The following is a 15107-nucleotide window of genomic DNA, read 5'->3' as shown; positions in this document are numbered from 1 at the left end:
TATAAAAATTACACATTTCTGGGAAAATTCTAATTGTTCAAAGAACTCAGAATAAATATGATCTTCAAAAGTGTTAGTGCAGTTTAAATAATTCTTCAAATCAATCAAGGCTAAAAAATCAATAAAATAATGAAGGTTTTTTTCACTTGTCCCTTCTGCATACTTTGTAGTTTTAATGTGCTCTCTGATGTTCAAAGAACATCTGCTGTTTTCTTCCAACTTGTCATTTAAGTGATGGAAAAGATGCTGGAATGAACCGTGATGAAAATCCACTGTGAACATGTGAGGCACGACAGTCCATTGACTTGGGGGAGAGTAGTGAGGAGTACGCTCTACCTCAGGAGCTCATAGTCAAAACGAATGTTTTCATTTTACTTCAAAGAAAAGGGTTGTGAATTGTCAAATGTGGATAGTTATGTACACACACTCACACATACACACTCAGAGACACTGCATGCAGAAAGAAATCAAACAAAAACAGTCTGCAGCTACAGTAAGATCTTTATTAATTAGATATGTGTGGGTTTATAATCCGATCAAGCTAAAACTAAAAAGTATGTTAAAAGTACGCTAAAACATTAGACATAAATACAGAAATGATGTATGCAGATGATTGTCTCATCTCCTGCGTCGACGTGACTTGACGTTTGCCATCTCGCTGCGGCCCGGCACAGAGCATTCTGTCTTGAGGCACGCGCAGGTGTCGATGTGGATGTAGGTGTAGCTGATCTCCGTGTTGTCAGGGCAAGAGAGCTGGATCTTCCTCTCAGATGCAGCCACCTCCTGGCAGCAGGAGCAGGTGTGCTCCAAGGACCTCATCTTGGTAGAGTAGCTGACGAAAGAGAGAAAGACGGCGTGAAGAAAGGGAAAAGAGAGGTGACGAATGTAGGACTACAGAGCTACAACATTTAGAAAGTTCCTCCATATGGTCGTTATATGATATAAAGCACATTTATACAGAACTGATTGTTTTTCAATCTGTAGTTTCAGTTTTAATCATGTCTGATGATTTAAAGGAGCACTCCAACAATTTCACAAATAAAGAGCAGTTTTCCAGCTTGTGGTTAGTACTACTGAGCCTGGAGACTTTACATGTATCTAATTGTATTGTTTATATTCCAATTAAGATATGTTTTTATGTTCTGTGTGTGTAGCATGGGGAGGGCAAACGCTACCTGTTATTGTCCTCGTGCAAATAATACATAACTGAGTAAAAGTCAGGATACCTCCGGCCTCTGCTACACTGTTAAAGGCCATTCGTTTTTTCAATTTCATTTAATTCGTGGAATATTTTCCACTGACACTGATGACAAGTAAAAGACATGAGGGGGACTCACAAGGTGAAGGTGCCACATGATCCCCTACAGGATGTCACATTGACCAGTTCTTTGGCGTGGCAGCCCTGGCTCTCCAAGTACACAGTAGTGGTGGATATGTTGCATGGCTGACCCTTTGGAATACCTGAGGCAGGCAAGAGAAGCATGTTGAGAGGGAAAAGCATTTCATTTGACCTGATTTACAGATCATAGAATCTGTTTGGTGTCCAAGAGAGCTCAAAGTACTGCAAACAGACACATAATATATAGTATTATAAAAGAAATAAAGAAACAGCTTCACCAACTAGACGACAAAAAGACATGTTTGTCTCGTAAAGATGTTTTCTTGTGTCGTCAAGTTAGTGGAAATGTTTTCCCATTTGCTTTTGTTGTGTCTAATTTCAGTGCGGTGAGCTCTGAGGGCCACTGAAGATATGTTAATACCAACGGAAGACTGTGGTGCAAAAACAATTAAACATGGTTTTCTTGGGAGCAACCCTGAAGCAAAAGTTGACTTTGTTCAGTGTTGTGTTTGTTTTTAGAAGTCAAACTGATCCAACTGAGCCTGCTGAGCCAATCCCAATACAAAAACTAACTGCTGAATCAATGAAGAGGCTCATCTCAACTATAAGACTTGGTGACCATTTCTGCAAGGCCCATTGTAATGTATTACAGATCCCTTCATCATGCATATTCTGTCTTATGACCAACACATAGTGATTGTTAAAAGCTCTAATGGACATCCTGGGTTTGTGTAACCAGAGAGAGTGGTCAGGCCACATGAGCGTGCAGGTATGAAAAACTCATGGAAGCAATACATACAGAAATGGCAGCATCCGTCCGGAGCTATGGTCTCTGTTCCCTGGAGGAGACACACACATGCACATCAGTATCAGTATTCATGTTTCATTTTGTAGAGGACCACATCAGACTGCAGGTGTGTGTGTGTGTGTGTGTGTGTGTGTATGTGTGTGTGTGTGTGTGTGTGTGTGTGTGTGTGTGTGTGTGTGTAGTCACCGGTATGCATTCTTTGGGGTCGTAGAGAGGACACGTGATCTTGGCCTCTATGGTGATGAATTGATTAGCGATCTTCACACACTCAAACTTCACACAGGGATTATCTTCAGGAGTCCAAATGGCGCCAGGCTAAAGAATAACATAACAGAATTTTGGATCAGAGCCACTATCATCTCCATATGAACATTTGTGGATTGCTCCTGAGCTCTTTTACCTCCCTAAAAGACTTCAGAGATTTGGTCAAAATGGAGCCCACACATTTAAGAAAGAAATGTTGACATTTTTGATTGTTTTTTCTCTTTTGTTGACTGATAAAGATGCTGGATAGAAGTTAGTCTTCTGGTAGTGTTTGTTCTCCAGCATACGTTGGACTGACTCTCCTGATACAACTTGGGCAACAGGCCTGGTATTCCTTGTGAGGCAGTTGAAGCACATGTAACCTCCTCTTCCATTTTTCCACGTTGTCTTGTCTGAAATGTTTTTTTCTATTTGTGATGTCATCAAATGAAGATGCACTTCACCTCTTGTTGATTTCTGCTGATTCTAGTGACATGGAAAGTTAAACTTGTAGAAACTTAAAGGGACATACCAGAGGTTTTGTATGTTTTAGTAAATTGTCTACACAATTTAAATAGTTAATAAATATTTCAGACTTGAGCCTTGATTAACAAAGGTAATCATATCATCCCGTCGCCACCAGGGTGATTTGCAAAGTATGCACTTCCTTAACATGTAGTACATTTAAAAAAGAACACAAGTAGAAATGATACTCAATCCAATGATGTAGTGATACTGTTCAATCTACTTCTCTCTAGTACGCTGTGGAGATGCCACAACTCCTGGTGGATGAACACCAACTGTAAAATGTCTTCAAATGCATATTGAGTGACTTGCTTTATTTTTGAGCTGCCATTATTATTATTATTATTATTATTATTATTAAGTACAAAGAACAAATACTGTAGCATTATTATTGTATTTAAAAGACGGTAGAGCTGTTAGATATATCCAATGTAATTGCTTTAGCTCTCTCCAACACTGCATCACACACACATACAGTATACCAACCGATAATGTCTTGGTGAAGTTTGACAGCGTGACAATGCAGCTGGTTTGGATACACTTCCCACAGCACTGACCAGCGACGCTCTGATACTCATAACCCTGAATAGAGACACAAAGACAAACTTAGCATACAAACAAAATGCAAGCATGTAAAACCAGCACAAGCTCTGGGTGACTCTAATTGTACAGTGTGTTAATGTCAAAGTGGATTCGGGGTGGAGATCAGTATTCTGTTGAGTTTACAGAACAGCTCATATTTCCATTACTTCCGATGGCACTAAATTGCCAATTCAAATCAGCCTTGACTAATGTGTGTGGTTGAAAGACTAAATCTGTGTGCGTGCTTTAAAATGTCCCCATGAACCACATTTAAGATTGAAACATTCTGCAGGTCATGATTTTAGGGTCTTAGGGGAGTCTTTTGAAATAGTGACCTGAACCATGGTCAGTTTGAATTTGCCCTCACATGTTCCTGTAGGTCAGAGGCTCAGCTCTGTAGAATGAAACACTTTAGTGGTCTACTCCCTTATCCAACTCAGCCACAACTCATTTACTGTTAAATCTCCCACTGGAACTTGTACAATGATCTCTCCTTAATTTGTCTTGTGCTCTTTTGAACACAATAGTTTTGCTCAATTGATGTGTACAAATGTAATGTTTGGTGTATCGATGTAGTTTGCTGTTATTTGCTCATTCCCAGCAGCAATAAAAGCAGACTGAAAGAAGAGCACAGCAGATCTGTCAGAGGTCAGTTATTATGGGCTAAAGTGCCAGATACATAAATAATACCAGTGCTATCTTTTGATTTGAAAAAAATGTGAAATGAATGTGCTAATAAGTAGACTGTAGAATAAGCTTCTGAGTGATTAGGGATGGAGAGACAGAGAGGGACTCATCTTACCAGAGGGCAGTGTGTGTCACATGGTGTCGGCTGACATTCTATTGTGTGGAATTGGGTGCTGGGATTTGTCTTTTCACTACAACTGCACTTGTCGCATGGCTTCATGGGCACCAGGTCTCCGACCTGGATGGACAAGGTGAAAAGGTCACAACAGCTACACATACTCCTGCTTATTAGCTCTCAACAGATCTAGTGCAAACATTTTTGTTAATAAAGCACTTTGTTTGTCATATAAATCGGGGACATAATGCAATAAAGGTCATTTTTTCCCCTTGGATTCACTGAGAGAGTATTGGACACATTCTTTTCTTTGCAGAATTTAACCTTTTCCACCACTCTTTTTACAAATTCCACCCATCAACACTATTTTTTGTGCAAAAATCAAATAGATTAAGTACAACACAGGACAACTGTTCATCACAAAAGTGTGGGGGGGAGGGAGGACTTTTGTAAAAAGTCAACCAAACAAAAACCCAAATGTCACTCTGTCATTAGTAATCAACCAATGTAGTACAAGACTGTAACTCATTTTCTGTTTTATATGCTGTTACCTGTAGATGGCAATAAAACAGCATCATACATTTAAATGGTCAATTGTTTTCCTGTATTTGTACAGGAAAACAATTGACCATTTGGCCATAACTCATGGCCTATTATTCGCCGACAAGACATATGTAAATCTAAAAAACGTGGCCATCAACTGTTCCCCATTACCACCAGTTATTGTGTCTAAAAATGTGATATAAACACGGAACACATATTTTAGATTTAGGTTATAGAACACATCAGTTTGACGTGCTTGATGTGAGGTCTCACCTGATATTCGTGGTTTTGGAAAACACACACATTAGGTTTAATCACTGTGAATGAAAGAGAACAACCAACACATTTTAAATATGATGCAACAATCAGTGGCAACAATGACACCTGATTATGCAGTTACAGTAACATGCACAAGCATAGCACACTTACCGCAGGTGACATTGGAACAGCAGACTCCCATAGTGATGTTCACAGTATAGCCAACAGGGCAGGCCTGGGCAGCCGGGCACAGCGTCACATTACACCCTGTTGAAGGAAGGAGGGAACGGTAAATAGGAAATGGGGTGTACGTGAAACGCGCTTTTCTAGTCTTCCAACCACGGAAAGCTCTTTAACACAACATGTCATCATTCACCCGCCACCTGCACATCAGCAGTAACTAACATTCACACACCGTAGAACAGCTACGGGAGTGCCTTGCCCAAGGACACATCAACATGGTTTAGCGGAGCTGGGGATCGAACTGCCGACCCTCCGATTGAAGGACGACCCTGCTCTCCACTGAGCCACAGTCGGGATTGTTCACACCAGTAACTAAGCACGGAGTAGCTCTTTCACTGAGGAATACGTCTTTCTGAATGTTTAAAAGGGCCTTGGTTTTTTGCAACAGACAAGGAAAGAGCACGTTGTGGTCACCGCTGGTCATTAGATAAATAACTGTACTGTACGTACAATGTCCAAGGCTTTTATCACGCTTTTACCTTGGCCTCCTGCGAACCACCTGCCGTAAGTAATCTAGTTGTAAACACCAGTCGTCCCATTTCATCATCTCAAATCTTCCATATTTATATTTGGTTATAAATACGTACAGACATAGTTAGAACTCCAGTTGCTTCCATAACTGGTTCATAACCAGAGGACTGTGGCTCCTCACACACACCTCTCTTGTTGGTAAAAGTTGCCGATTGATTGATGGATGGAGGTCATAATATTACTGCTTGATATTGTTCAGAACAAGCTCACATAAGCACACTTATCTTGTTTTACAAAAAGAAAAGATCATTGGATTATGATATAAGTACACAATATGACGGGATTTGATTTAAAGGGGTGAAAATTGCTTTATTCATTTCATCTCTACTTTTATGGACACTTAAATACAGAATATATTGACTACCGTATTAGGAGTTGCTCCCTTCTTGGTGCTGACTTACCACACTTCTCCTTTTGACAGCAGCCGACTGTGTCAGTGACCTTGACCTGACCCTCCTGGTCACAGCTGAGGGATGGCTGTGCTGGACAGGACACATGACGGGAGGTGACCTGCAGTGTGTCCTCCTCACATATAAACTCCTTGCAGTCTTCTATCCATGTTGAATTGGCCTGAGGACACAATGGTTATGCAAAATGATGGTAGGAGGTATGCTATCTGTACTGGCCTGTCAAAGGGGATCGGAGACAAAGTACTTACCAGTTTCCATTTTCCATTTGGCAGCTGACAAATTTCTATGAAGAGAAACATATAAAGCATAAAGTAGTTTGTGTCTCAGCTTTCCTAAATCACTACAAGTCGAGCTCCGCCTTGAGCTAAATAGACATACTAAAGGGGGCAAACAGAGCAATGCAGAAACAAGTATATGTGTGCAGTCTAACTAACCATAAGAAAAGTGGACAGTTGATATTTATGCAAAACGGTGAATGACAACAAACATCCCTCCATAATTGACCATCCGTCTTTGTCAGGACTGGGTGTGAACACTGGATTGTATGTCAGTGCACACACGGAATGGAAAGCTAGCAGTTGATTCCTCTGACCTCTACTTTCCTCCTCACTACAGGATACTAACTGTGTCTATAAACTTGTGATTATGACGATAGAATAAGAAACAGGACTTTGACTTCAAAAGGCCATCAAAAAGTGCTGCACATTCTTAAACGCAACATAGCTGTTGCCGTACAGCACCACTAGCTGCTCTTACCACAGGTGGGTACACATTCATTAGAGCTGGAAGAGAGGAGGTGGGTTCCATTTGGGCAGAGGCAACCCTCCATCTGCATGGTTGTCATGGCACTGAACTCATTGACAGAATAGATGAATTTCTGGTTGTACCTGCAGACACAACGATATATTATGTGAAGGCCACACCGTGATGTTCTATGTAAATCAAAGCATTAATGAATGAAAATGGATTGACTGAAATGAGCAACAACAATGTGTTGGTAAACTACTGTACCAGGATTCACAGGTACCCTCCACCTGAGGGCCACAGGCCCGATAGACTTTGGGACTCAGGCATTTGAATTCTATTAAGAAATGAAGAGAGAACATATCATGTTTTTTAGTTGAGATCATTGCTGTTGTATTGTCAGGGAAATGATAAGCAATAGTAATAGTGCTTGACTTTAACATCACATATTCTGGTTACATACCACAGACTTCTTTGGTGCCACTTCTCCAGTCAACACACAATCCAGCCTCAGCACAGACATCAGCATAGGTTTGTATGCTGGTGCAGCCAATGTGCTTAATGTGCAGGTGGCAAACGTCGAACTCACAGGCCTTGACGAATGGACTGTAGTCAATGATCTTGTGACACGCTTCAAACACACTGGGGAACATGGGATTTATAGTCAGTATGGATACTTTACAGAAACTAATGCATCATTACTCATTATCATGACATGTGACTAAACCAGGAATGTGTTACATGTCAAGTGTGTTTCAAAGCTGGAGTCTAACTTGTCTAATAAGGCCGTTTCTACCATGTAATCTGTAACAGTTCATCTATCTGTTAAAGTAATATTGTATTGTCATTCAGAGAGACATGTCTGTTATCTAAATGCTGTTGTGGCTTTATTCAGAGATAACACAACGGTGACTGAAAGAGCCACAGTGATATTTGATGAGCATTGGTGAGCTGGAGAGCACTGAGATGAAGGAAGAATGTGTTCAGTTCTCTTATAGGCTGATGCTAGCCCAATTTCTTTCTAAAACATTTTCACATCTGTTTCCTAATTTACTAGAGATTTCTGCTAATGTCTGATCAGATGTTATGATTAAACAATTGTTTAATTTCTATTTTGCTCACTTTGATAATAGTGTCTTTTCAAAATAAACCTTTGTGTTCACAGGAAACATGTTGCGCTTGTTTAATGCATATATATTCAACGTAGGTAGTCTTAGTTTTTAGGTTTACTTTCTACAAAACTCCTTGGTTAGACTTAGGAATGTGGTTTGGGTTACAATAAGTACGTCTGATATGTAAAATAAGTATGCATGTTACATAACTGGCATTAGTTAAGTACGAGAGCTTTCCAACAATATGTTAAAACAAGTCAATGTTGGCTTGGTTTCACATGGGACACAGACAGTGGTCTCCTGGGTGAAAGTCCATTTGTTTGACCCTTCCACCACCCCTCACATTCGTTCCACGCACACTTCCTCCCTCCTTATACACTCAGTTGCTCTGAACGTCTAATAGTGATGAAGATGGGTTTACATTGGAGTTGGGACTGACACCTGGTTGAATGTAAACAATGCAGAAGGATTTGTTCACGCGTTTGTTACTTCCAGACTAGATTACTGCAACTCCTTATTATCAGGCTGCTCTAATAAGTCTCTTAAGTCCCTCCAGTTGATCCAGAATGCTGCAGCTCGTGTACTCACAAAAACTAAGAAAAGAGATCACATGACTCCTGTATTAGCTGCTCTGCACTGGCTCCCTGTAAAATCAAGAATCACATTTAAAATTCTTCTCCTCACCTACAAAGCCTTGATTGGTGATGCACCATCATATCTATGAGATCATAGTACCCTGTTACCCCATTTGAGACTCTCCACTTTGATAACGCTTATGGGCTGGCTCAGGTTTCTAGTTAGGACCAGCCCCCCTAGATAAGCTGCTATAGGCCTAGACTGCTGGTGGACTTTCTAAGATACACTGAGCTTGTCTTTCCTCCTCCCCCTCACCATCTGTATACAATCCTGTCACAATAATGCACATTACCAACTTCCATGGACTCTTTGTGCTTTCTTCCCTCAAAGGTTTCTGTGGACCGTGGTCGTGTCTGCTGCCATGGCCCTGCTTGACATTCATTGCTACTACTCTTATTATTAGTAGCATTTATTTGACACTGTTACTAAATGGCTATTACAACACTCATATGTCTAATTAATATCCTAGTTTCCTTTTCCGATGGAAGGGTCCGGTGCAATTTCTTGCTTGTTTTTCCCTGTTCCTCTTACCTGCTTTTGATGATCTCACAGATGTTTGTATTGCAGATAGGCGTCGGTGATGGCGTCGATGATGGTGTCGGTGTTGGTGTCGGGGGAACTTGTTCACAGTAGCTGTCATTAGCTTGCCACTTGTGTGCCATGTCAGGACATGAAGGATCTATTTTGCCACTGGGCAACCTGCAGTCATTTGTCCGGTTGTTGTCACACGTGCCTAGAGAAACCCTCATTATAAATCTCATTGATTGCGTAATGTTTCAAATAGCTACAATAGGTTATATATGTTAAGTATTAACTTCACAACATATTCAAATGGTAAGCCTGAAATTTATCAACTGCTGTTCAAACTCAACATCCTTTCTACTGCAGGACTCACCACACTGTCCCTGGGTGTTGCCAGCAAATTCACTATAGGGCAGGTAGATACTGAAAATGAGCCCTGAGAAGGTGATCTTGGCTTTTATTTTAGGGATGACAAGCACTGTATCAATGCCGGTGGTGATAATGCGGAGGTCATCATTCTGGTATGCAGGACTTACAAGCTTGTCATTCACAAAAATCTAAAAAACAAAGAAACAATGTGATACAAACATCAGAAATAACCATTTACAAACTTCTTTGTGAAGTCCAATGCACCTGCAGTTACCCCTTCTTTACAAAACAAAGAACGTTTTATAAATTAGGGTTAGTGCTGCTCGAGTTTTAATTAAAAATGAAAAAAAGTTTAAATACCTGATTTGTGAAATTGCCATTGATATCCTTCTGTATAATAAAGATCTCGTAGCTTTGATAGACGATGGTGATGGACTGAGGACAGGACACGCCATCACCACAGTAGTAGTTATCAATCATAGCACTGAAGTTGTATTTGTGCATGATCTCTTTCACCAGCCAGTAGGAACAGTTGCCTTGAAAATCATAGTAGGTTCCATCGAAGGTGACATAATGGGGGTCTCCCCAACCGTAGCAGACACCTTCACATGACACAAATACAATATTTTTTAAATAACATTTCAAGTAATCTGGGATCATCTGACACAATATCCGTAGTTATTAATTAAATAATCAGTAACATTTAAATAACTACAAATAAGACATTGCTACAGGTAAAATACATTTACTTATTCCACTTTAGGATAGTGCAGACCAATTGGTTTTAGGTGGTCAGACTTACATTGACATTCATATTGGAAGCAGCATCCATCATCATCCAGCACTTTCATAGGAGGGAAATTATTTGCGCACACTAACTTTTTGAGAGTTGGACACTTTGTATGAGTATAGATCACTTGGTGATTTACACATGTTGCTGTAAGACAGTTACTAACCTTCCAACTTTCACCATCCTATGAAGACAACAATAGAGTGGAATTATAGAACAAAGAGAAGGCTGGTATATATGGAATACTCTATTAATTAGTCAAGCAAAGCAAACGTAATGGTCCCATTTTAAAGATTGAGCATTACTCCTTAACAATTGCAAGTTAAATATGTATGGAATAGAAATAAAGAAGTACCTGTTTTGGACCATATATTGTTAAACAGTCAATATGAGGAGGACACTGGTGGTGGTTGGGTACTACATGACAAGTATCATTGCAGTATCCTGTGTAACAGTGGCCATCATGGTCCGTCTCATTGTAGACAATGGAACCTGAAAATTTGACACAAGAAAATTGTTGAAACATACAACAACCACTAGTCATATATCACAATGTGATTTACTTTATTACAGAGGCTATCTTTATCACACATATGTATGCAGTATCGAGGCCTACTGTGTATCACATAGATATACATGCATCTGCCAAACGGCTTGTAGCTCCGTCACTGCGAGCTAAACACTCAACGAAGTCAAGACTGTTTGCCGAAAGTCTCTACATCTTCCGTCGCAAACTGAAAACACATCTTTTCCAACTATACCGTGAATACAATTAATTAAAATAAATGTAAAATACATTAAGTTAGTAGTTGGTTAATTAGCTTGCTAGCTACCTTGCTTGCTAGCTATTCTTTCATCATATTCTTTCATGCCCTATACCTCACTCCTCTCTGCTAAGAAACTCCTTTGACAAGAAAACAGCAGGCGGAAGCTCGGGAGACTATCTAGCTAATTAGCCAGCTCTGAGAATTATTCTGCCTCCCCTTTTGCTCCATCTACAAAAGAAATGTCATCAAGATTATCAACATGAAATGGGTCAAATTGTAATAACTAAGCCATTCACCTTCCTTTAAAAGTTAGTCTATTGTATTCCAATCTTTCTGATCGCCCTGAATCTGTTGTACTTAATCAGAGAAATGACACTTTAGTTTTCTATGACATTAATTGTTCAATAAAACTATCTGGGTGGTTTAATACATGCTGAATGTAAAATAAGGTTCTCAAGTCTTGATAAATTAACGTGGGATACAGGTTTTTGCACAGGCACAATGCCAACAAAGATTATGTGTTGTGTTCTGAAATCCACAATGGTGAGGCTAAACTGCAAAATAAATTTGGTTAAAAAACATGCGTCTTTAGTTAACTGAACTTACCAGGGGGGAAAGCTGTACCATTATGATGGCAACGGCAAACGTGATACTGAGTAACTGGAGGTGAGGTTTCTCCTGTTACTTCAGTTATGGTCGGTGTAGTAATAGTAGAAGTTGTGGTGGTTGGCGTAGTTGAAGGTGTTGTAGTTGGAACTGTTGTGGAAGGAGTTGAAGGAGTTGTGGTGGTTGGCGTAGTTGAAGGTGTTGTAGTTGGAACAGTTGTGGAAGGAGTTGAAGGAGTTGTGGTGGTTGGCGTAGTTGAAGGTGTTGTAGTTGGAACAGTTGTGGAAGGAGTTGTGGTGGTTGGCGTAGTTGAAGGTGTTGTAGTTGGCACTGTTGTGGAAGGAGTTGTTGTGGGTGGCTGAGTTGTTGTTGGTGTTTCAGTTGTGGTCGAAGTTGTGGTGGTTGGCGTAGTTGAAGGTGTTGTAGTTGGAACTGTTGTGGAAGGAGTTGAAGGAGTTGTGGTGGTTGGCGTAGTTGAAGGTGTTGTAGTTGGAACAGTTGTGGAAGGAGTTGTGGTGGTTGGCGTAGTTGAAGGTGTTGTAGTTGGCACTGTTGTGGAAGGAGTTGTTGTGGGTGGCTGAGTTGTTGTTGGTGTTTCAGTTGTGGTCGAAGTTGTGGTGGTTGGCGTAGTTGAAGGAGTTGATGGAATGGAACACCCACAGCATTTTAATTGGATTTCATAATCATAACACTGTTGCTGATGCCCTTGTTCTTTGTTGATGCATTTGAAACCAACATCTTTATTGCAAGTCACATTTTGACCCACCAGTGATATGGGCATGTACGGGTAAAGAACCGCTCGACACTGGACTTCTTTAAGATGAGAGCATACAAGTTGACCAGCTGAGATTGTCTTCTGGATGGATTCATCTTCCCCACCATCAGGGCCTGATGTGGGTTTGCCAACATTAATCCATTCTGACCATTCACATGCAATATAGTGTCCCTCAGGGCAAGATGTAGTAATGTGTGGCTGAGTTGTTGTTGGTGTTTCAGTTGTGGTCGAAGTTGTGGTGGTTGGCGTAGTTGAAGGTGTTGTAGTTGGAACTGTTGTGGAAGGAGTTGAAGGAGTTGTGGTGGTTGGCGTAGTTGAAGGTGTTGTAGTTGGAACAGTTGTGGAAGGAGTTGTGGTGGTTGGCGTAGTTGAAGGTGTTGTAGTTGGCACTGTTGTGGAAGGAGTTGTTGTGGGTGGCTGAGTTGTTGTTGGTGTTTCAGTTGTGGTCGAAGTTGTGGTGGTTGGCGTAGTTGAAGGAGTTGATGGAATGGAACACCCACAGCATTTTAATTGGATTTCATAATCATAACACTGTTGCTGATGCCCTTGTTCTTTGTTGATGCATTTGAAACCAACATCTTTATTGCAAGTCACATTTTGACCCACCAGTGATATGGGCATGTACGGGTAAAGAACCGCTCGACACTGGACTTCTTTAAGATGAGAGCATACAAGTTGACCAGCTGAGATTGTCTTCTGGATGGATTCATCTTCCCCACCATCAGGGCCTGATGTGGGTTTGCCAACATTAATCCATTCTGACCATTCACATGCAATATTGTGTCCCTCAGGGCAAGATGTAGTAATGTGTGGCTGAGTTGTTGTTGGTGTTTCAGTTGTGGTCGAAGTTGTGGTGGTTGGCGTAGTTGAAGGTGTTGTAGTTGGAACTGTTGTGGAAGGAGTTGAAGGAGTTGTGGTGGTTGGCGTAGTTGAAGGTGTTGTAGTTGGAACAGTTGTGGAAGGAGTTGTGGTGGTTGGCGTAGTTGAAGGTGTTGTAGTTGGCACTGTTGTGGAAGGAGTTGTTGTGGGTGGCTGAGTTGTTGTTGGTGTTTCAGTTGTGGTCGAAGTTGTGGTGGTTGGCGTAGTTGAAGGAGTTGATGGAATGGAACACCCACAGCATTTTAATTGGATTTCATAATCATAACACTGTTGCTGATGCCCTTGTTCTTTGTTGATGCATTTGAAACCAACATCTTTATTGCAAGTCACATTTTGACCCACCAGTGATATGGGCATGTACGGGTAAAGAACCGCTCGACACTGGACTTCTTTAAGATGAGAGCATACAAGTTGACCAGCTGAGATTGTCTTCTGGATGGATTCATCTTCCCCACCATCAGGGCCTGATGTGGGTTTGCCAACATTAATCCATTCTGACCATTCACATGCAATATAGTGTCCCTCAGGGCAAGATGTAGTAATGTGTGGCTGAGTTGTTGTTGGTGTTTCAGTTGTGGTCGAAGTTGTGGTGGTTGGCGTAGTTGAAGGTGTTGTAGTTGGAACTGTTGTGGAAGGAGTTGAAGGAGTTGTGGTGGTTGGCGTAGTTGAAGGTGTTGTAGTTGGAACAGTTGTGGAAGGAGTTGTGGTGGTTGGCGTAGTTGAAGGTGTTGTAGTTGGCACTGTTGTGGAAGGAGTTGTTGTGGGTGGCTGAGTTGTTGTTGGTGTTTCAGTTGTGGTCGAAGTTGTGGTGGTTGGCGTAGTTGAAGGAGTTGATGGAATGGAACACCCACAGCATTTTAATTGGATTTCATAATCATAACACTGTTGCTGATGCCCTTGTTCTTTGTTGATGCATTTGAAACCAACATCTTTATTGCAAGTCACATTTTGACCCACCAGTGATATGGGCATGTACGGGTAAAGAACCGCTCGACACTGGACTTCTTTAAGATGAGAGCATACAAGTTGACCAGCTGAGATTGTCTTCTGGATGGATTCATCTTCCCCACCATCAGGGCCTGATGTGGGTTTGCCAACATTAATCCATTCTGACCATTCACATGCAATATAGTGTCCCTCAGGGCAAGATGTAGTAATGTGTGGCTGAGTTGTTGTTGGTGTTTCAGTTGTGGTCGAAGTTGTGGTGGTTGGCGTAGTTGAAGGTGTTGTAGTTGGAACTGTTGTGGAAGGAGTTGAAGGAGTTGTGGTGGTTGGCGTAGTTGAAGGTGTTGTAGTTGGAACAGTTGTGGAAGGAGTTGTGGTGGTTGGCGTAGTTGAAGGTGTTGTAGTTGGCACTGTTGTGGAAGGAGTTGTTGTGGGTGGCTGAGTTGTTGTTGGTGTTTCAGTTGTGGTCGAAGTTGTGGTGGTTGGCGTAGTTGAAGGAGTTGATGGAATGGAACACCCACAGCATTTTAATTGGATTTCATAATCATAACACTGTTGCTGATGCCCTTGTTCTTTGTTGATGCATTTGAAACCAACATCTTTATTGCAAGTCACATTTTGACCCACCAGTGATATGGGCATGTACGGGTAAAGAACCGCTCGACACTGGACTTCTTT

The 15107-nt window shown here is 41.2% G+C and overlaps 2 protein-coding genes across 2 annotated transcripts; both read right to left on the bottom strand.

The window, feature by feature from the left end:
- Positions 1–618: 618 nt before the first annotated feature.
- On the bottom strand, positions 619–5362 carry LOC117750960 (intestinal mucin-like protein). The gene is made up of 8 exons (XM_034562436.1): positions 5272–5362; positions 5116–5159; positions 4300–4422; positions 3402–3497; positions 2334–2462; positions 2139–2178; positions 1338–1461; positions 619–832 (listed from the first exon to the last, which is right to left on the bottom strand). The coding sequence occupies exons 1-8, from the start codon at positions 5300–5302 to the stop codon at positions 619–621; spliced, it is 801 nt and encodes a 266-aa protein (XP_034418327.1). The 5' UTR covers positions 5303–5362.
- A 1939-nt stretch (positions 5363–7301) lies between these two features.
- Positions 7302–15093, bottom strand: LOC117750952 (mucin-2). The gene is made up of 4 exons (XM_034562426.1): positions 11831–15093; positions 10879–10949; positions 9672–9855; positions 7302–7318 (listed from the first exon to the last, which is right to left on the bottom strand). Exons 1-4 carry the CDS (start codon positions 15069–15071, stop codon positions 7302–7304), a joined length of 3513 nt encoding a protein of 1170 aa, XP_034418317.1. The 5' UTR covers positions 15072–15093.
- Between the last annotated feature and the right edge of the window lie 14 nt (positions 15094–15107).

The sequence above is a fragment of the Cyclopterus lumpus genome, chromosome 3 (assembly GCF_009769545.1).
Source record: "Cyclopterus lumpus isolate fCycLum1 chromosome 3, fCycLum1.pri, whole genome shotgun sequence".
In the NCBI taxonomy this organism is placed as follows: Eukaryota; Metazoa; Chordata; class Actinopteri; order Perciformes; family Cyclopteridae; genus Cyclopterus; species Cyclopterus lumpus.
This window is presented reverse-complemented; position numbering and strand designations above follow the sequence as displayed.

What these genes read in the sequence shown, in the direction of transcription:
- LOC117750960 (XM_034562436.1), bottom strand. Translation starts at nt 5,302, where the DNA reads ATGGGAGTCTGCTGTTCCAATGTCACCTGCG. An exon ending in CTGTTCCAATGTCACCTGCG is followed by an intron (nt 5,160 to 5,271) that starts GTAAGTGTGCTA and finishes TTTCATTCACAG; the next exon opens with TGATTAAACCTAATGTGTGT. An exon ending in ACCCCAAAGAATGCATACCG is followed by an intron (nt 2,179 to 2,333) that starts GTGACTACACAC and finishes TGTCTCCTCCAG; the next exon opens with GGAACAGAGACCATAGCTCC.
- LOC117750952 (XM_034562426.1), bottom strand. Translation starts at nt 15,071, where the DNA reads ATGCCCATATCACTGGTGGGTCAAAATGTGACTTGCAATAAAGATGTT. An exon ending in TGGTACAGCTTTCCCCCCTG is followed by an intron (nt 10,950 to 11,830) that starts GTAAGTTCAGTT and finishes TCAAATTTTCAG; the next exon opens with GTTCCATTGTCTACAATGAG. An exon ending in ACTGCAATGATACTTGTCAT is followed by an intron (nt 9,856 to 10,878) that starts GTAGTACCCAAC and finishes TTTGTTTTTTAG; the next exon opens with ATTTTTGTGAATGACAAGCT.